At 39.9% G+C, this 21,458-nt stretch overlaps 1 protein-coding gene across 1 annotated transcript in view; it reads left to right on the top strand.

Annotated features, from left to right (window-relative positions):
- Positions 1–597: 597 nt before the first annotated feature.
- Positions 598–21,458, top strand: part of ATP13A5 (ATPase 13A5) — a 106,553-nt gene continuing 85,692 nt past the window's right edge. The window contains exons 1-5 of the mRNA XM_077880102.1: positions 598–846; positions 19,871–20,044; positions 20,728–20,874; positions 21,097–21,167; positions 21,269–21,349. Coding sequence (XP_077736228.1) covers positions 787–846; positions 19,871–20,044; positions 20,728–20,874; positions 21,097–21,167; positions 21,269–21,349 — 533 coding nt within the window. The 5' untranslated portion in view covers positions 598–786. The remainder of the gene's footprint in view (positions 847–19,870; positions 20,045–20,727; positions 20,875–21,096; positions 21,168–21,268; positions 21,350–21,458) is intronic.

Below are 21,458 nucleotides of genomic sequence, written 5' to 3'. Positions count from 1 at the left end.
GATATGTCCAGGGTCATCACTAGAGCAGGGATTATAATTCAGGTTTTTCTGATTCCAAATTGCTTGCTACATTTCCCATCATAAGCCAACCCCTCTTCCTTACATTCCCATTGTCACCCCAACATGTCCATTACTTTTCTAAAGTCCACAGGGTTCTTATTCATCTCTCACTGTGATAATATTTTTATCTTTTTGTCATAATATTTTTGTCTTTTTTAAAAAAAGATTTTATTAATTTATTTGAGAGGGAGAGACAGAGAGAAAGTGGGGAGCAGAGGAAGAGTGACAAGCAGACTCTAAACTGAGCATAGAGCCTCACGTGGGGCTTGATCTCATGACCCTGAGACCATGACCTTAGCTGAAATCAAGATTTGGTCACTTAACTGACCAAACTACCCAGGTGCCTCTGTCTTGGATTTTTAGAAAGGTGGCTCATTAGCTGAGACATTTATGGACAGCCTAGGAAAGTATTCGTCTTTCTGGTTCAACAACTTAAGTCTAGAGGCGTACACATTTAGCTCAGCAAATAAACACCAGGGAGGGGAAGAAAAAAAAAAAAGAAAGAAACAAAACAAGCAGATAGATTAATGGACAAATCCTGTGGCTTAGGAGAGTATTTCCTTTCTTTTCTTTGTTAGCCTAATAGATGAGGTATGTGCTAAGGGATTTTAAAAGCACCTAAGAACAGCGGTGACAAGTGATGACTGTTCTGAGTTCACATAAGCCCCAGCTGCTTTTGACTTTCCCCAAGAGTTAACCTGGAGGGACACACGAGTTCTGGTTTAAATGGAAGAGAAAAGTAAGGACCACTGGGCTTTGCTCAACCCAGGAGAGGAGAATGAACTGGTGAGTCTTCCCTTTTGTGATTAGTCTTCTCAGAGTCCCTAAGGCTGTGGGCAGGTGCTAGTGTATTGGACTGGCTTTAGGAACTGCAGAGGTTTAAGTATGGTAAGGCTCCTTGAAATCTGAGGGCATGATATTATAGTTGGGGAAATGGTAAGGGCTAAGAAAATTGTCTTCTAGATGAGTTTTTGCCGCCCTCATATGCATCAGACTGAATGAACCTTCTTTCTTAAGACATTTTGTAGAGTATTCAGTGTGTACCCCACATGGTGCTCACTGAGGTGTCTCCCCCTTATCATCTGGGTTTCCATGTAATTGGGCAAACTCAGGCAAAAACTGAAACTTTTTTTTATTCTTATATTTTTGGTTTATCTGTAAAACTTAGGCTTAGTATGCTTTGAGCTGACGTTAGCTAAGAATATATGGTGGTTTTAACCACCAAGTACTGATAAAACTGTAGTGTGGCATGGGATTTAATGCATATTTTTTCAAAAGTTTTCTCTTCTCTTTTTCTCTGTTACCTTTTCTACCAAACATATATGCATCTTGAAAAACAATCATTGGTGCCCCTGGATGGCTCCGTTGGCTAAGCATCTACCTTTGGCTTAGGTCATGATCCCAGGGTCCTGGAATCGAGCCCCACATTGGGCTCCCTGCTCTGTGGGGAGTCTGCTTCTCCCTCTCCTTCTACCCCCTCTTCATCGTCTACCCTCTGTTAGTTCTCTCTCTCTCTCTCTCTCATGCATGTTCTCTTTCAAACAAATAAAGAAGATCTTTAAAAAAAAACGAAAATCATTAAAAGCTTGAAAACTATAGTGTCTATTTGGGACTGACAAGTTTACATTTGTAATTTTATTTGATCCTCAGAACACAGTGATGAAAGAATTAATCCTATTCCATAAAAAGAAACCAGATAGGTAAACCATAGAAAGTTACCAGGTAGGTAAAGTAACTTGCATAAGGTCTTCAGTCTGCAAGGGACAGGCAGGAAATCCAGGCCACTTCCTCCTTCACGCTCCATGATGTTTACACTCCAATCATGTCTAGAGGTAGGCAGTGAGAAAGAGAGAGACGGAGTGTGAGGGCCAGGACAGGGAGGGCACACGGCATGGGGAAAGGGCCCAAGGGGTATGGTTCACATAGCAGAAGGGTATCAGTTTCCTGCTTGGCCTCCCGGTTCCCCATGAGGTCTGTGGGAAATCCACACCTACCCTCTCTCCACAGATCCTTTTTTGTTAACCTAAAGAAAATAAGTGATTTCATTTACACTTGCACTGTCCAAGAAGGCAGTCACTGGCCACATGTGGTTTTTGAGCACTAGTAAAGTAACTGGACCAAACTGAAATGTGCTGTATGTATAAAATACATAGCAGACTTTGAAGACATCAAAAGAAAAAAAAAAAAGTAAAATATCTCATTAGTAACTTTTATATTGGTTATATACCGAAATGACAACATTTGGATATATTGGATTAAATGAAATATATTATGAAAATTGATTTCACTTGCTTCTTTCTACCTCTCTAATATGGCCATGAGGAAATTTAAATTACGAGCATGGTTCACTTCAGTGGCTTCTATTATCACACCACACTGATCTTGACAATGGTATAGCACTTACAATCTTCGGACTAAAAGGATTTAAAGAACTAAAACCTACTTACCTGTGTTCACTGATCAACAATTCTGTGCTGTTCCTGAAGTCTTTTTTAATGTGTGATTGAGTGTTCATGAAAATCTTTGGTTGCTCTTTATTTTTCCCTGTGTGCCATGTTTGTACAGTTTATAACCTAGTATTTTAATTCTCTGAATTGCGGAGGGAACATAGATATCTCTTCTCAGTCAGGCATATCTGGAGGCACACTGTGTGCAACGTTAGCCTTTGTTTCACAGTCCTCTTTGGCCATTCTTGCTACATTTACTTTCTGGAGATAATCTTGATTCTGCCCCTGAGACACAAGAGATGCTTTGTTTACATAAGTTGCAAAGCTCGCCATTCTGTTGGTTCTCTTCCTCTGTATAGACACCTACTGACTAAGTGTCAACATTACAACTGGGAGTAGCTCTAAAGGGCAGAATGGCTACTTGGTGTGGAGGACACAGATAGGGCAGGAGAGAACTTCACTTCAAGCAAACTTTTTCCTGGGAAACAGTGGAGGACTTCTAGACTCTAAGACAGCCGATTTGGGCTTTAATTAAGGACCCACTGCTGACCCCATGGTGTGGCGACATTTTGGGACCTTACTGGTTGCCCAAGGACAACATTACTTACCCCTCCTGAACTTAAAAGGTTGGCAAGGGTCACATACGAAGAGTGGGAAGTGCTATGAAAATATAAAGAGTTCATTTACAACTGAGGAGTCAGGACTTACGATGTGCAACTTGAAAAATGCGTAACTGCATACGGTAAGTGAAACTGAGGTTGGGACTATTTCCCCTTTCTCTGATTACACTTGGGGAGTGATAATTTTTTGAGGTCTACAGTTACAAAGACAAACGGTGTGTGAAGAGTTAGTAAGAAAAATCAGGAATTTGGAATGCTTAAATTATTTTAAACAATGTGATATACTCTTCATCTTCCATTAAAAGACACACACACACACACAAACCCTATTCAAAGGGTTAAAAGTGAAAATAAAAAATCACACCCTATTGGCTCTTTCTTGTCTTTTTCAACATTTATATTAACAACTCGGATGAAGACAAGCTTATGTAATCTGCATCTGAGAGATGCAACTGACTCTGAGGGAGAGATAACAATCGAGGCAACAGAATCAAGGGTCAAATTTCTAGAATTGAATGTAGGAGATAAATGCAGTGTAACAGGCCTCCATGTTGAGTTGGTGTTTAAAGTTATCCTCAAACTACAAGGTGAGGATCTCCATGACTTGGGCTCAGAAGCTGTACATGAGAAAGTAATTAAAGAGCTTCATTTGGTTGTGGTTGCATTTTAGTTGCCAGGATGATAATGCTATACAAAAATTAGTCTTTGGATGTCTCAATCGAAGTCTAATAGAAAAAGTAACAATTCTGCTATAATCTGTACTACTTAGGAAACCTTTAGGGAGTTATATTTAATTTTAAGATTCACACAAGTAGTATAGTGTATTTAGAGGGAGAGCTGGATGTCACAAATAAGAATCACTTAAAAGACATTGGGAATAGCTCCCCAAAGAACAGTCAAGGCACTTGTCTTCCAATAGAGAGGCTGATGTGAGGAACAGCGTAGAAGTTGGTAGAACCCAGACCGATTTATTTCCTTTTTTTTAATAATAAATTTATTTTTTATTGGTGTTCAATTTGCCAACATACAGAATAACACCCAGTGCTCATCCTGTCAAGTGCCCCCCTCAGTGCCCGTCACCCATTCACCCCCACCCCCACCTCCTCCCCTTCCACTACCCGTAGTTCATTTCCCAGAGTCAGGAGTCTTTATGTTCTGTCTCCCCTTCTGATATTTCCTACCCATTTCTTCTCCCTTCCCTTCTATTCCCTTTCACTATTATTTATATTCCCCAAATGAATGAGACCATATAATGTTTGTCCTTCTCCGATTGACTCATTTCACTCAGCATAATACCCTCCAGTTCCATCCACGTTGAAGCAAATGGTGGGTATTTGTCATTTCTAATGGCTGAGGAATATTCCATTGTATGCATAGACCACATCTTCTTTATCCATCCATCTCTCGATGGACACCGAGGCTCCTTCCACAGTTTGGCTATTGTGGCCATTGCTGCTAGAAACATCGGGGTGCAGGTGTCCCGGCGTTTCATTGCATCTGTATCTTTGGGGTAAATCCCCAACAGTGCAATTGCTGGGTCATAGGGCAGGTCTATTTTTAACTCTTTGAGGAACCTCCACACAGTTTTCCAGAGTGGCTGCACCAGTTCACATTCCCACCAACAGTGCAAGAGGGTTCCCCTTTCTCTGCATCCTCTCCAACATTTGTGGTTTCCTGCCTTGTTAATTTTCCCCATTCTCACGGGTGTGAGGTGGTATCTCATTGTGGATTTGATTTGTGTTTTCCTGATGGCAAGTGATGCGGAGCATTTTCTCATGTGCTTGTTGGCCATGTCTATGTCTTCCTCTGTGAGATTTCTGTTCATGTCTTTTGCCCATTTCATGATTGGATTGTTTGTTTCTTTGCTGTTGAGTTTAATAAGTTCTTTATAGATCTTGGAAACTAGCCCTTTATCTGATATGTCATTTGCAAATATCTTCTCCCATTCTGTAGGTTGTCTTTGAGTTTTGTTGACTGTATCCTTTGCTGTGCAAAAGCTTCTTATCTTGATGAAGTCCCAATAGTTCATTGTTGCTTTTGTTTCTTTTGCCTTCGTGGATGTATCTTGCAAGAAGTTACTGTGGCTGAGTTCAAAAAGGGTGTTGCCTGTGTTCTCCTCTAGGATTTTGATGGAATCTTGTCTCACATTTAGATGTTTCATCCATTTTGAGTTTATCTTTATGTCTGGTGAAAGAGAGTGGTCTAGTTTCATTCTTCTGCACGTGGCTGTCCAATTTTCCCAGCACCATTTATTGAAAAGACTGTCTTTTTTTTCCAGTGGACAGTCTTTCCTGCTTTGTTGAACATTATTTGACCATAGAGTTGAGAATACACTTCTGGATTCTCTATTCTGTTCCATCGATCTATGTGTCTGTTTTTGTGCCGGGACCACACTGTCTTGATGACCACAGCTTTGTAGTACAACCTGAAATCTGGCATTGTGATGCCCCCAGATATGGTTTTCTTTTTTAAAATTCCCCTGGCTATTCGGGGTCTTTTCTGATTCCACACAAATCTTAAAATAATTTGTTCTAACTCTCTGAAGAAAGTCCATGGTATTTTGATAGGGATTGCATTATATGTGTAAATTGCCCTGGGTAACGTTGACATTTTCACAATATTAATTCTTCCAATTCATGAGCAGGGAATATTTTTCCATCTCTTTGCGTCTTCCTCAATTTCTTTCAGAAGTGTTCTATAGTTTTTAGGGTATAGATCCCTTACCTCTTTGGTTAGGTTTATTCCTAGGTATCTTATGCTTTTGGGTGCAATTGTAAATGGGATTGACTCCTTAATTTCTCTTTCTTCAGTCTCATTGTTAGTGTATAGAAATGCCACTGATTTCTGGGCATTGATTTTGTATCCTGCCACGCTACCAAATTGCTGTATGAGTTCTAGCAATCTTGGGGTGGTGTCTTTGGGTTTTCTATGTAGAGTATCATGTCATCTGCGAAGAGGGACAGTTTGACTTCTTCTTTGCCATTTTGAATGCCTTAAATGTCTTTTTGTTGTCTGATTGCTGAGGCTAGGACTTCCAGTACTATGTTGAATAGCAGTGGTGAGAGTGGACATCCCTGTCTTGTTCCTGATCTTAGGGGAAAGGCTCCCAGTGCTTCCCCATTGAGAATGATATTTGCTGTGGGCTTTTTGTAGATGGCTTTTAAGATGTCGAGGAATGTTCCCTCTATCCCTACACTCTGAAGAGTTTTGATCAGGAATGGATGCTGTATTTTGTTAAATGCTTTCTCTGCATCTAATGAGAGGATCATATGGTTCTTGGTTTTTCTCTTGCTGATATGATGAATCACATTGATTGTTTTACGAGTGTTGAACCAGCCTTTTGTCCCAGGGATAAATCCTACTTGGTCATGGTGAATAATTTTCTTAATGTACTGTTGGATCCTATTGGCCAGTATCTTGTTGAGAATTTTTGCATCCATGTTCATCAGGGATATTGGTCTATAATTCTCCTTTTTGGTGGGGTCTTTGGTTTTGGAATTAAGGTGATGCTGGCCTCATAGAACGAATTTGGAAGTACTCCATCTCTTTCTATCTTTCCAAACAGCTTTAATAGAATAGATATGGTTTCTTCCTTAAACGTTAGATAGAATTCCCCTAGGAAGCCATCTGGCCCTGGACTCTTGTGTCTTGGGAGGTTTTTGATGACTGCTTCAATTTCCTCCCTGGTTATTGGCCTGTTCAGGTTTTCTATTTCTTCCTGATCCAGTTTTGGTAATTTGTGGCTTTCCAGAAAAGCGTCCATTTCTTCTAGATTGCCTAATTTATTGGCGTATAGCTGTTCATAATATGTTTTTAAAATCGTTTGTATTTCCTTGGTGTTGGTAGTGATCTCTCCTTTCTCATTCATGATTTTATTAATTTGAGTCTTCTCTCTCTTCTTTTTAGTAAGGCTGGCTAATGGTTCATCTCTCTTATTAATTCTTTCAAAGAACCAACTCCTTGTTTTGTTGATCTGTTCCACAGTTCTTCTGGTCTCGATTTCATTGAGTTCTGCTTGAATCTTTATTAACTCTCTTCTTCTGCTGGGCGTGGGGTCCATCTGCTGTTTTTTCTCTAGCTCCTTTATGTGTAAGGCTAGCTTTTGTATTTGAGTCCTTTCCAGTTTTTGAATGGATGCTTGTATTGCGATGTATTTCCCCCTCAGGACTGCTTTTGCTGCATCCAAAGATTTTGAATGGTTGCATCTTCATTCTCATTAGTTTCCATGAATCTTTTAAATTCTTCCTTAATTTCCTGGTTGACCCTTTCATCTTTTAGCAGGATGGTCTTTAACCTCCACATGTTTGAGGTCCTTCTAAACTTCTTGTTGTGATTTAGTTCTAATTTCAAGGCATTATGGTCTGAGAATATGCAGGGGACAATCCCAATCTTTTGGTATCGGTTCAGACCTGATTTGTGACCCAGTATGTGGTCTATTCTGGAGAAAGTTCCATGTGCACTTGAGAAGAATGTGTATTCAGTTGCGTTTGGATGTAAAGTTCTGTAGATATCTGTGAAATCCATCTGGTCCAGTGTATCATTTAAAGCTCTTATTTCTTTGGAGATGTTGTGTTTAAAAGACCTATTGAGTGTAGAAAGCGCTAGATTGAAGTCACCAAGTATAAGTGTATTATTATCTAAGTATGTCTTAACTTCGGTTATTAACTGATTGATATATTTGGCAGCTCCCACATTTGGGGCATATATAATGAGGATTGTTAAGTCCTCTTGTTGGATAGATCCTTTAAGTATGATATAGTGTCCCTCTTCATCTCTCACTACAGTCTTCGGGGTAAATTTTAGTTTATCTGATATAAGGATGGCTACCCCTGCTTTCTTTTGAGGACCATTTGAATGGTAAATGGTTCTCCAACCTTTTATTTTCAGGCTGTAGGTGTCCTTCTGTCTAAAATGAGTCTCTTGTAGACAGCAAATAGATGGGTCCTGCTTTTTTATCCAGTCTGAAACCCTGCGCCTTTTGATGGGGTCATTAAGCCCGTTCACATTCAGAGTTACTATTGAGAGATATGAGTTTAGTGTCATCATGATATCTATCCAGTCTTTGTTTTTGTGGATTGTTCCACTGGACTTCTTCTTAAAGGGGAATTTTAAGAGTCCCCTTAAAATTTCTTGCAGAGCTGGTTTGGAGGTCACATATTCTTTCAGTTCCTGCCTGTCTTGGAAGCTCTTTATCTCTCCTTCCATTCTGAATGAGAGCCTTGCTGGATAAAGTATTCTTGGTTGCATGTTCTTCTCATGGAGGACCCTGAATATATCCTGCCATCCCTTTCTGGCCTGCCAGGTCTCTGTGGAGAGGTCTGCTGTTACCCTAATACTCCCCCCCATAAAAGTCAGGGATTTCTTGTCTCTTGCTGCTTTAAGGATCTTCTCTTTATCTTTGGAATTTGCAAGCTTAACTATTAAATGTCGAGGTGTTGAACGGTTTTTATTGATTTTAGGGGGTGATCTCTCTATTTCCTGGATCTGAATGCCTGTTTCCCTTCCCAGATTAGGAAAGTTTTCAGCTAGGATTTGTTCAAATACATATTCTGGCCCTCTGGCCCTTTTGGCGCCCTCGGGAACCCCCATTAAACGTAGGTTTTTCTTCCTCAGGCTGTCGTTTATTTCCCTTAATCTATCTTCATGGTCTTTTAATTGTCTCTTTTTTCCTCTTTGCCATCAACTTGTCTTCCATGTCACTCACTCGTTCTTCCACCTTGTTAACCCTCGTCGTTAGGACTTCTAGTTTGGATTGCATCTCATTCAATTGATTTTTAATGTCTGCCTGATTAGATGTAAATTCTGCAGTCATGAAGTGTCTTGAGTCCTTTATGCTTTTTTCTAGAGCCACCAGTAGCTGTATAATAGTGCTTCTGAATTGGCTTTCTGACATTGAATTGTAATCCAGATTTTGTAACTCTGTGGGAGAGAGGACTGTTTCTGATTCTTTCTTTTGAGGTGAGGTTTTCCTTCTAGTCATTTTGCTCAGTGCAGAGTGGCCAAAAACAAGTTGTATTGGGAAAAGGAGAGAATGAGAGGAGAGAAAGAAGGAAAGAAAAGAGAAAAAGAAAAAAAGAGAGAGAGAAGAAAAAGAGAAAGAAAAAAAAAGGTGGGGGAAGCAAACAGAAATCAAAAAGAAAAAAAACAAAACAGAAAACCACGGGGGAGTATCTTCTGATTCTGTATACTCTGAGTCCCTTGACTTCCCCTGGAACTTGTCCGTCTAGCTGGTCTTCTGGGGGAGAGGACTGTTGTGCTGATTTTCAGGTGTGAGCACTTGGGGGAGCTGCTCTGCCCCTGCCTGGTGCAGGGCTCAGTGGGGGTTGTTCACCCCGTGAGGCCGCAGGAGGAACAGCCCCAGTGGCGGGGCAGCTCTGGAGCCCTGGAGTCAGCCCCCGCAGGAACTCCGGAGCTCTCCGTCTGCAGGGCCTGGAGGCTCCGGGGCGGGGCCGCTGATCTGCTCATCTGGGGCAGGAGCGTCCTTGCTGTCCTGGGCCCTCCCGGCCTCTGCCTGTCCCGGGGGAGGCCGGATCCTGGGCTGTGACCCGGCGCCCTGTGCTCTGGGGCCTGCGCTATTGGATTCGCGCTCCCGCCCCGCAGCCCCCTCCGCGGAGCCGCCCCCGAGCCCCCCGAGCTGCTCCAGGTCCCGCCGTGCGCGCTGCAGCCCTTAGGGAGCTCGGCGCACTCTCCCGGGGCGCAGGTGTCTGTTACTGTCCCGGGAAGCCCGAGGGCATCCCCGCCCTCCTGGGTCCTGCTCCGACTCCCTGGAGCCCCTTTCCCCCCGGGAAGATCGGTGCAGCTCCTGCTCCTCCGGGTCGGGGCTCTCCTGTCCTGGGGACACTCGCCCCGGCCTCAGCCCGGCTCCTCGCGGGGCCCCTCCCCCTTGGAGGCCTTTGTTTCTTTATTTCTTTTTCCCCGTCTTCCTACCTTGATAGAAGCGCGAACTCTTCTCACTGTTGCATTCCAGCTGGTCTCCCTTTAAATCTCAGGCCGAATTCGTATATTTTCAGGATGATTTGAGGGTTATTTAGGTAATTTGGTGGGGACAGGTGACCTGGGGACCCTACTCTTCCGTCATCTTGCCCCTCTCCGATTTATTTCCATCATGGGAGAATTTTCTAACCATCTGTGGGGGCGGAATTTAACCTGACAACTCTCCATCGACCCTGCCCTTCGATGATTCCCTTGAGTTGAGTGTAGGGTGGAACCCATAAATATGATGAGCTTTAATTCCTGTGATTATGTTATGTTATGCTATGTGGCAAATGTGGTAGGAACTCTGAGTGTCTCTAAGACCTGAGACCTGAGAGGGACTTGCTGTCTGACCACCAGGAAAATGGGTGTCTCTGTCTCAGAGCTACAAACAACTGAATCCTGCCACTAACGATGTGATCTTGAAAGAAGTCCTTGACTTCCAGAAGGAACATAGCCCACATGACACCTTGATCTCAGCTTTTTGAGACACTGAGCAAATGACCCAGCTAATAAGACTCCTGACCCACAGAACTGTGAGAAAATAAATTTGTGTTGTTTTAAGCCACTCAGTTTGCCATGCAGCAATAGAAAACTAATGCACTGGGGCACCTGGGTGGCTCAGTCGGTTAAGTGTCTGCCTTTGGCTCAGGTCATGATCCTGGGGTCCAGGGATAGAGCCCTAGTTAGGCTTCCTGCTCAGTGGGGAGTCTGTTACTCCCTCTCTGTTCCCCACTCCGCTTCTTGTGTTATCTCTCTCTCAAATAAATAAATAAATAAATAAATAAATAAATAAATAAATAAAATCTTCAAAAGAAAGAAAGAAAGAAAGAAAGAAAGAAAGAAAGAACTAATTAATGCACCACAGCTGCCCAACAAGAGAAAGTCTACCCTATAAATGAGCAAGTAGCCTGTCTTAAACAGACATTAGGCACTCACTGGCATAAGATGGTCTATACCTATTTTTTTCAGGAAGGAATTTGAACCAAATAATCTCTTAGATACTTCTCTTGTTTGGTGATGCTCTTGTTCCAGAAATAAGCTTTAACAGAACATGCTATGTTGTCCCATGTGCTTGATCTAAGGCAAATTCTGGCTCTCGAAATTGTCCCTGCTGATTCACCCATGTATCTCATTACCTTTGGACCCTTACTTACTGCTGCTCTCTTGCCCCTGGCTGCATCAAAAGAAGGTCCTCAGGTGCACTTTTACTTCCAGGGAGACCACATGTTAGTAGTTGATTTTATGGGAATGCGTGTAGCTGAGAGTGATAATATTCTCATCTGCTTGGTACTGGGTTTTGATTCACATTGCTAAAGAGGAAAGGGCCTTTCTTATTCCGGGAAGAAAGCATAGGGGAAGATTTAAGATGTTGAACTATTTCAGCAATTACTTTGAACATCCTCAAGACTCAGTTTTTTGATCTATAAATAATAGTGTATTTAGAGGGATTTATCAATACTATCAATTATAATACTAATTATTATAGTATTACTTAATGTTAATTATTATAATGATGACATTACTAATAAGTATTTTCATAAATAGCTATGCTATTTCATGGAGTAGGTTATGATGACTGAAGGACACCTAAATGCTTGAGAAAGGTTAGTTCTCATTGCCAAATGGACAAAAGTGGAAGCAGTCCAAGACATTTTCTTCCCCTACTCAAAGGACACTCCATGGTATGAATGCAGGAGAAGATATATGAAGCTACACCCAACAATGCTTGGTGATTAGTGATGATTACTAACACAAATGACTCCATGTGGCCAAACCAAAGCAGTAACAGAGGGGTGAGGAACAATGACCGTACTAACGTGATTCATTAACCAGAGACACTATTATTCTAACGTTAAAGAAAAAAACTTGATATATGACAGAGTTGTAAGAACCTCCTCCCATGTAACACATTAAGGAACACAATTTGGCACATACAGATAAAGACAACAAAAGGTAGATTGTGAATAATGGATAGAAACTTGATGCTGTGATTATTTGAAAAAAAAGAAAAAAAGAAAAAAAACATGATGAACTCTTGCCCCATCAAAGGACTCAGAGATAATATCTCCTTGGCCATGATTCAAGGGACTTTATAAACATTTGATGCTTACCCACAAAGAGCTCACTTCCTCTAAGGCTATTGGAATACCCACCCATGGAAAAGCCTAAAATTTCACAGCAAAAAGCTGGCATCACCATTCACAGAAGGCAATTACAGTGCTGAGAGGTATTTATGTCCCATTTGGTTGAGTAGGTACTTTACAGCCTTGTGCTGCAAGAGTGTTGGTTCGAGTCACTCAGTGTGTTATGAACTGCGCCCAAAAAGATCCACACTACTGGGGATCTCTGGGTGGCACAGCAGTTTGGCGCCTGCCTTTGGCCCAGGGCACGATCCTGGAGACCCGGGATCGAATCCCACGTCGGGCTCCCGGTGCATGGAGCCTGCTTCTCCCTCCTCCTGTGTCTCTGCCTCTCTCTCTGTCTCTCTCACTGTGTGCCTATCATAAATCAATACAAATTTTAAAAAAATTAAAAAAAAGAAAAGATCCACACTACTGTGCCTGTGCACGGTGGGTATGCAGCAAATAGTTAGATGAACAAATTAAGGGTGAATTTAAGAATAAAAAGATTTACAGAAATGCAAAAGGACCTGTTCACAAGGCCAGTCGTGCACAAATGCTAGTGCTGCAATGCAACGGAAATTCAGGAATAAAGACCAGCAGAGTCGAGTGGATGGTTCCACACAACTAAGAGGATCCTTCTTAAAGAGAATTTTAGGAAGAAACAATGTTTAGCTTAAACTGCACCCTGTAACGCCTTTCCTAAGGAATTTGGCCAATCTTAGTTCCATCTCAGGTACCTGTTAACAAAAGAAAGAAAGGAAAATGATTTTAAAATTATCTTAGATACTCGCACTCCATGTATGGATGTACTCAATCGCTATGAGCTAGCAGTCTGATAGTCATTTTACACTGAGAAAATGAGGCTTAGTTAAGTAACAGATACAAAGTCACATCATGTTGGGAGGGAGGATCCCCTTTTACACGGTGTCCTTCCTGTACAAGCGAAGATGGTTGTATTGGGGTCCGTGTGTGTGCATGCCCTCTTACATCTATATATAGTGACTAAGCTCATTAATCTTAGAATCAATTTGGTGTTTATCTTAAAGCCCTTCTCCAGGATGACTGGCTGGCTCAGTTAGTTAAGCATCTGTCTTTTGTTCAGGTCATGATCCCAGGGTGTTGGGGCGGGGTGCATTGAGGGGGGGGGTCGCTGCTCTGTGGGGAGTCTGCTTCTCCCTTTCCCTCTCACTATCTCTTTCTCTCTCAAATAAATAAATAAAATCTTTTTTTTTTTTTTTAAAGCCCTCTCTCAGTGTTATGTATTACAAAGGTGAGCAGTTTTCTTTTTGGCCTGTGTTTGACTTTGATTTTGAAAATTGGTGCTCTGTGGGAAAAGCAAAGATTCCATTTAAGCCATTGGATCAATCACTTTTAGAAATACAACTTACGTTTTTCCCAAATAAGATTTAGTTCTGAATGCTGCCTGTGGTTGAATCATTTCACAATGACTCTGATGGGACTAGCCACTTTTAATCTACTGAAATTTTGTCCAACTGTATATTAGTCAAGCTAATATTAACTGTTAATGTATCCTGCACACTCAAAATTTATTTCAGGAACTGTGCTAAATGCTTTGCATGCATTAACTCATTAGTTTCTTACAACAACCCATTAGTTTCTTACAACAAATGATATGAAGGTTCATATCATTTTCATTTATGGAAGAGGAAATCAGATCACCAGAAAAAATAAACTGGATTGTCCAAAGTCTTATATCTGGTTAAGTGGGAGCTGTATGATTTGAACTGGGTTTTCTCATCCCATATCTCCAGCTTTTAACTGCTATACCAGACTACTACTTTGCATTTTACAACCAGCCACATTTTTCACATGAGAAACCTAAAATTTAGTGAATTCAAATCATTTACCCAAATCCCATTAACTAATAAGTGATGGAAGAACAGAAGTGAGAGCTTCTTGAAGACAATAGGGTGGGGTATAAAGAAAAGAGGCTGTGCTGATAGGTCTGGATAGGCTCTAAATTGTGACCTTTAGCAACAGCCTCTGTTGAAAGGCATGTGCATATTTTATTATTACTCCTAATCCAAGCAACTTTCTCTGTACTTTGGACCTAGAAGCAGACTATTCGAGATGTGGTACCTCTCCTGGTACTGGGATTACTGAATTTTAGCAGGAAACAAAAAAGTAAGGGGACCGTTTAGAGAGAATACAATTAAAGTCTACGTGTAGATGGTGCAACACCTCTCCAATTCAACTCAACTAATTGGTGGCAGATCGGTGTTCCTCACCCCATGGAACTAGCCTGTTTCTATTACCCACCTTGCTTCAGTATATTGCCACTCAAAACTGAAAACTCTCTCCACCTTTGGCTGAACACATTACTAAGCCACCTGCTAACATTGATTGAAAGCTTCCTTTGTGCACAACACCTTACACCTCTACTTAATCTTCACAACTATACTTCCAGGTGTATGCTATTATCTCCTGAGTACAGAGATGGAAACAGATTTAGAGAAGTTTTTTTTTTTTTTTTTAATTTTTATTTATTTATGATAGTCACACACACAGAGAGAGAGAGAGAGGGAGACAGAGACACAGGCAGAGGGAGAAGCAGGCTCCATGCACCGGGAGCCCGACGTGGGATTCGATCCCGGGTCTCCAGGATCGCGCCCTGGGCCAAAGGCAGGCACCAAACCACTGCGCCACCCAGGGATCCCCAGATTTAGAGAAGTTAAATCCCGAGATCACAATAACTAGTAGGTGGCAAAACCCACTTTACTGCAAGGAACCATGAGTAGTGGGTTTGAGATTCTGACCCTCCCTCTCTCTGTTCCCAGTGTCTTTACATCTACAAGACCTCTAGATTCTACTTATCTTCTTACTGTACACATATTGCTCCTGGTTCCCTCCTCTACTCTGCACATCTTGGTGGATCTTACCATGGGTGTTTAATGCTTTGGAGAAATCTGAGTGACTCTTATTGCATCAGAAGAATAATCACTTAGAACACTCAAATTATACTTGAGATTAACTGAGTGAAAATGGAAACATACACTGTGATAAACTCAAATTACACAAACATTGGCAAGCTGACTGAGAGTATTTGAGTAAAAGAATGCCAGATTAAAGAATGATTCTTTTAACCAAAACCTCAAGTCCCAGTCTAGCATGTAACCCTTGGGAAAACTCAGAAATGATGGAAAGGAAATGTACCAAGGTTTATGGAGCCAATTTGTCAAGGAAGCAAAAATATTGTTTCTATTCGTCTTTGCTCAAGGAGCTTCATGTTTCTGAAAGCTACTCTGACATTTATAAGTTCTTTTATATCTATCTATCTATCTACTTACTATTTTTTAACAGACGGGGAAAAAATCTGCTGACATTTTAATTGTGCTGTCCCCAACCATAAGCAGGGTCTTTCACAGAAACCACTTCCCCTTTATTGATTATTAGGGATGTGATTTTTGTCTCTGCTCAGCGGAAATCAGCATTTCCCAATCATCCACATCGAGAGGCTATAGTCTTTCCAGGTTATCAAACTTTCCTTCCATTTCCTACAGAAATTCTCTTGCTCTTCTCTTTTCATTTACTTCTCAAAATTTACTGCCATTTTCTCTTCCTCAATCTAACTCCATTAAAGTAATTAAAGTAACTCCCACCTACTTGGAACAGTGCATAATAAACAACCCCCTTTACTTTTTATCGGCATATATAAGTACAGTGGTGTTGATAAAGTGCACTGAACTTAAGTGCACAGTTCGACGACATCTGTCACCAATTATTTTTGCTCATTTGGGAACTTCCTACGAATAAAGTTGTGTATCGATTTACTGTACTTCATTGATTCAGCATAACGTCTGTGAAATTCACACATGCCATTGTTTGCATTAGAAGTTCATTTTAAAAATTGTTTTGTAAAAAAATAAAAAGAAGTAAAAATTGTTCTGTAGCATTCCATTGTAAGAAAACACAAAATTTATTTATCTTTCTCCTATTGATGTACCTTTAGATTGTTTCCAGTTTGGGGCTCTTAAGAATAGAGCTGATAGGAATATTTTTGTGCAAAACTTTTCATGAACGTATACAGTTACCTGTGTAAAAATCTAAGAGTTACTAGCTCATAGAGTATATGTATCTTTAGCAATACAGTTTCAAAATATCTGTACCAATTTACATTTCCAGTAACAATGTATGAGAGTACCATTGCTCTGCATTTTTGCCAATATTTGGTATATTCAGTCCTTTTAATTTTAGCTATTCTATGGCTATACCATTGTGTCATTTTATCACTGGGTCATTTTAGAGTGAGTCTTTCAATCCAGTTGTGTAAGTCTTTCAACTTGTTTTGTTTGTTTTTTTTTTTTTTTTTTTTTTTTAGGGATTGTCTTGGCTATTCTAGGCTGTGATATATCATTGTAATTTTATTTTGCATTTCCTTAACGACATGATATAGAGCATCTTCTTGAATGCTATACAAGAAATCTTCCTTTGTAAAATGCCTGTTTCAGCCTTCTGATCATTTTCTATTATGTATTTGTTTCAGTTAGTGAGAATGGAGTGTTAAAATTTCCAATGATGACACTGACTTTAAGTTTTACAAATTTTGAAATTACAAGTGCCCCTAAATTTAGAATTATTATTTCTTCCTGTTGAATTGATTTTGTTTGGGGGGGGGGGATTATGAAGTATCCTTCTTTTTCTCAGAATATTGATTTTTCAAAGTCTATTTTGGGGGCACCTGGATAGCTCGGTCAGTTAAGTGTCTGCCTTCAGCTCAGGTCATGATGCTAGGACCCTGAGATCAAGCCCCCACATTGGGGTCCCTGCTGGGTGGAGAGCCTGCTTCTCCCTCTCACTCTGCCTGCTGCTCCCCCAGCTTATTCTCTCTCTCTCTCTCTGTCGAATAAATAAAATCTTGGGACACCTGAGTAGCTCAGAAGCTAAGCACTTGCCTTTCTTTGGCTCAGCGTGTGATCCCGGAGTTCTAGGATCGAGTCCCACATTAGGCTCCCTGCATGGAGCATGCTTCTCCCTCTGCTTCTCTGTGTCTCTCATGAATAAATAAATAGAAATAAAATCTTTAAAAAACAAACAAACAAACAAATAAATAACTAAAACCTTTAAAAAAAGTAAAGTCTCTTTTGTCTGACATCAGCATAGCTATACTAGTTCTCCTTTGTTAGTCTTTGCATTGTTCATTTCCCTTTCTTTCTCCTTTAATCTATTTGCTTCTTTGTATTTAAAGATGTCTCTTGTAAACAACATATAGTGAGTTTTTAATTATCTGATCTGGCAATCTTTGTTTTCAATCATAATATTAATGTCATTTATGTATAATTACAGATATTGTTGGGTTAAAGTTACTATTTTTTCCCATCTGTTCTATCTATTCTTTGTCTTTTTCTTCACTTAATATTATATTGTAGAATGGCCCATATTTCTACATTGACTTCACACATTTTCTGGTTAATGGTGCCACCATAGCCCATTGTTTTGATATTTCACATCTTGCCGAACCATTAGCTATCATTTGGTTCTTCCAATAACTTTGCTATTACAGACCATACTGTATGAAACATCATTATACACATCATTTTCTACTTTGTGTATTATTTCCTTAGGGTATATTTCCAAGCGTGGCATTACTGATTCAAGAGATAGAAACATCTTTATAAATCTTGATATAATTTTTCACCTTGCTTTCTCTAAAGAATTATTCCAATTTATGAGGTTATTAGCAGTATGTAGTCGTAGTGATTTTATTGCCATCTTGCTGGCACTGTCAGTTCAGTAAAAAAATATCGTATAGAAAAGAACTGAAAGGGCGTCAGAATTATGATTACCCATGCCATTGTTGTATGTAAGTTAACAAAAAAAAAGGGGGGGAGGCATTTGCAATGTGCTTTTTCAGCTACAAGCTGGCCTAAAATTCCAAACGATTTGCTTCAATTTTGAACACTTTGGCTATAAGCTCCCATGAATAACTTAGTAAAATAATGCATATTTATAACATAATATGTGAACTGGTGTATACAGTTTATTGGAGTCTAATAAAACTATCATTCAGAAATAAAACTAAAACAGGTTTATAGAATCAGAAGGAAAGTAGGAAGGGAGAAAGGAGACTCAACTCAAAATGTGCTTTAGAACCAGAGTGAACACATTGTTAAGTTACATTTAAACCTCATCATGAATAATCTCAAAATAGAGTGGCTGCATCAGTAAACTTAATGAACATTTTTTCCCAGGTGTATGATAATACTAAGGAGCACTGGAAAGAAACTCTTAAAATTGTAATTACTTTGCAGAGCACTTAAGGAGACATTATCTCATTTGAGCACAAGCACCCTGTAAGGCATGTATTTCTAATTGTTTTGTAAAGGAATAAATTGGGATTCTCTAGAGGTGATATGATTTACTTAAGGTCACATAACTGATAACTAGTAGAGCAGTGACTCAAATTTACATTTTTGCTGCCTGTGACCTTTTCATTATGCTTAAGGATTACTTTCAACAACTATTATTAAAATCTTAATCTACCACAGAGTTCTTTACTAGAAAAAAACTAATGAAAATCACGATCTCAAAAATGAAAACTTTTCAAAAATACTAAGCCAAGAGATTTGTTATAACATGATCTAAATTGGCATTAAATTAAAAAGATTCTATCATTAAAAATGCTATAGAAACTCAGAAAAAAAAAAAACTTTTTTCCTGACATTGCATCTCTGTGATCTGGACATAGGAATTCAGAATCCGAATATATTCAAAAAATACATAAACAAATAACAGCAGAACGTAAAAAAATAATATAGTAATACTGTCATTCATAATCAACATTCTTGTGGGTCTTTCAAGTACACTAAAAGTCCAGTTTTTGAAATTTAAAATCCAGTGCTATGAAACTTGATTTTGGAAGATGGATGGAAACTAGAAATTGGCTTGAAATAAAAGAATCAATTGTTTTTGGCTATGTGGTACCCCTAAAACCACATCTCAAAGTCTTCACTCCATTCAGGATTATACCAACTACATTTCAGCATGTTACTGTCAGGGTAAATTCCTATCAGTGGTCTTTTGAAAGTACTTCATGTCCACAGATAATCTCTTGATTTCTATTATTGCACCCATTGTATCATCTTCCTCCAGTAAGTTTACATTAATAATTTTTGAGACCTTATACCTAGAGACGCCTGAGTGGCTTAGCAATTGGGCGTCTGCCTTCCACTCGGGTCATCAACCCCAGGGTCCTGGGATCAAGACCTGCATCGGATTCCTCACAAGGAGCCTGCTTCTCCCTCTGCCAATGTCTCTGCCTCTCTCTGTGTCTCTCATGAATAAATAAATAAATCTTAAAAAAAACAAAAAAAAACTTTTACCTAAAAAAAGTAAATCTGGTCCAAAACATGGGGTGACTCTTGACAGTATTTAAAACCAAATAAGTCAACTTGGTCCTTGCTCCTCCTGTCTAATGTTTTAGTTACATATGCCAGGGTAGCAAAATGAGTCCTTCTTTTTTTATGATATCAGCTGACAGCTGTAAGCAATCAATCTGATTCAACTAGCCAAAACCAGATTTCCTTCCCAACTAATATCACTGTGTTTAAAGCTTGTGTTTCTTGGAACGAAATAGTGTGTTTATGTGAAAAAAGAAAAATAGAGTCATGTTTTATTTACATTACAGGAGGTGTTTGGTTACCGGACCCAGAATCTACGCAGAGCCCTCTGCCTTGTAACATCCATACTGACTTGTGGGTTTCTTCTGCTGGTGTTCTACTGGAAACCCCAGTGGAGGGTGTGGGCCAACTGTATCCCATGCCCCTTGCAAGAAGCAGACACTGTTTTGCTAAAAACAACGGTGAGAGCCCTTCAGCATTGCATTGGTGGCACAACCAATGACTGGCTGGCATTCTAGAGTAGATCTTTCTTTAAGTGTTTTCTTGTCCCCAAATTGGAGATGGCAAAACTATATGTGAACCTACTTGCCATCTCTTAGTTTGACTCAAGAAGAAAGGACATTCCCTCCGTGTCACCCTGGGGAAATTTCTACCATGTCAGACTAATTCTCAATGCCTTTAGCCATTATATTAGCAGGGACTGTCAGTGTTATAACTCTTAAAGACATAACACAGGAAGGATAGTTCAGGTTTTTAAGAATACATATTTTGAGGGGAAAGTAGACATTTTAAACACTTAAATGTCATTTTTTAAGATAACTGGAAAATATTTTCTGGATATAAAGCTTTCCTGTAAAGCATGTCTTTCTCTTCATGCTCTAGCACAGTGGTTCAGATTTTAGTGCAAATCAGTTACCTGGAATGATTCTTAAAACATGGCCTGCTGACCTCACCCCAGAATTTCTGATTCAGTAGGCTCGTGGTGGGGTTGAGAATTTGCATTTCTAGCAAGTTCCAAGATAATACTGATGCTCTTGTCTATAGCTGAAACTTTGGGAATCACTGGTCTAGGTAGATATTTGGTTGATTGTCTTACTAAATAAATAACATTTGAGAATTTCATTGGCTAGATTGTTTTCTGTAGGATAAATTTCAAAGATATATGAGGAAGAAGGTTGTATGCCTCTACTTATCCACACTAAAGTTTCCTATAAGCAAGAATCCAGAAGAACCCCTGGTGGCTGACCGCCACTCTGTCATTAACCAAGCCGTACTGAAGCCAGAATTAAAAGTAAGTAATTTTGAGTGCAATGTAATGGCATTTTTTTTTTAAAAGGATAATGTAAGTGTTCATTGGATGGAAGTTCTGAATGTCACAGTGCTGGGCTGGGAATTACAACAAAGTATTAAGGAAAGTGAGCACGACACAGGGACTAGTGCCAAATTGCCCTCACCTCCCCTGATGGGCTTTACTTTGTGAATAACACCTGTTCTATCATATTTGTAATTGCAGCTGCAATGTGTCCAGGTGCAGAAAATCAGGTATGTTTGGAACTACTCTGAGAAGAGGTTTCAGAAAGTTGGGTAAGTTTGACTTCTTCTCAGCATTCATCAAGATATGAAGGAAAAACACTGATTTGTTGAGTGCCATGAACTGAAGCAAGCTTCCTGTCCTGACATTCTAGGCTACTAGAAGACAGCAACTCCTGCCACGACATCTACCACACATTTGGACTGGGCCTGACCAGTGAAGAACAAGAGGTCAGGTATGGTTTGCGACACTCCCTGAGAGTGAACTCTGCCAGAAGAAATTGAGATATCAAATGGCTTTTGATCAGTGAGCTGTTGCCATAATGTTTCATCAACCTCATATAA

Source organism: Canis aureus, chromosome 31 (assembly GCF_053574225.1).
Source record: "Canis aureus isolate CA01 chromosome 31, VMU_Caureus_v.1.0, whole genome shotgun sequence".
Lineage (NCBI taxonomy): Eukaryota > Metazoa > Chordata > Mammalia > Carnivora > Canidae > Canis > Canis aureus.
This window is presented reverse-complemented; position numbering and strand designations above follow the sequence as displayed.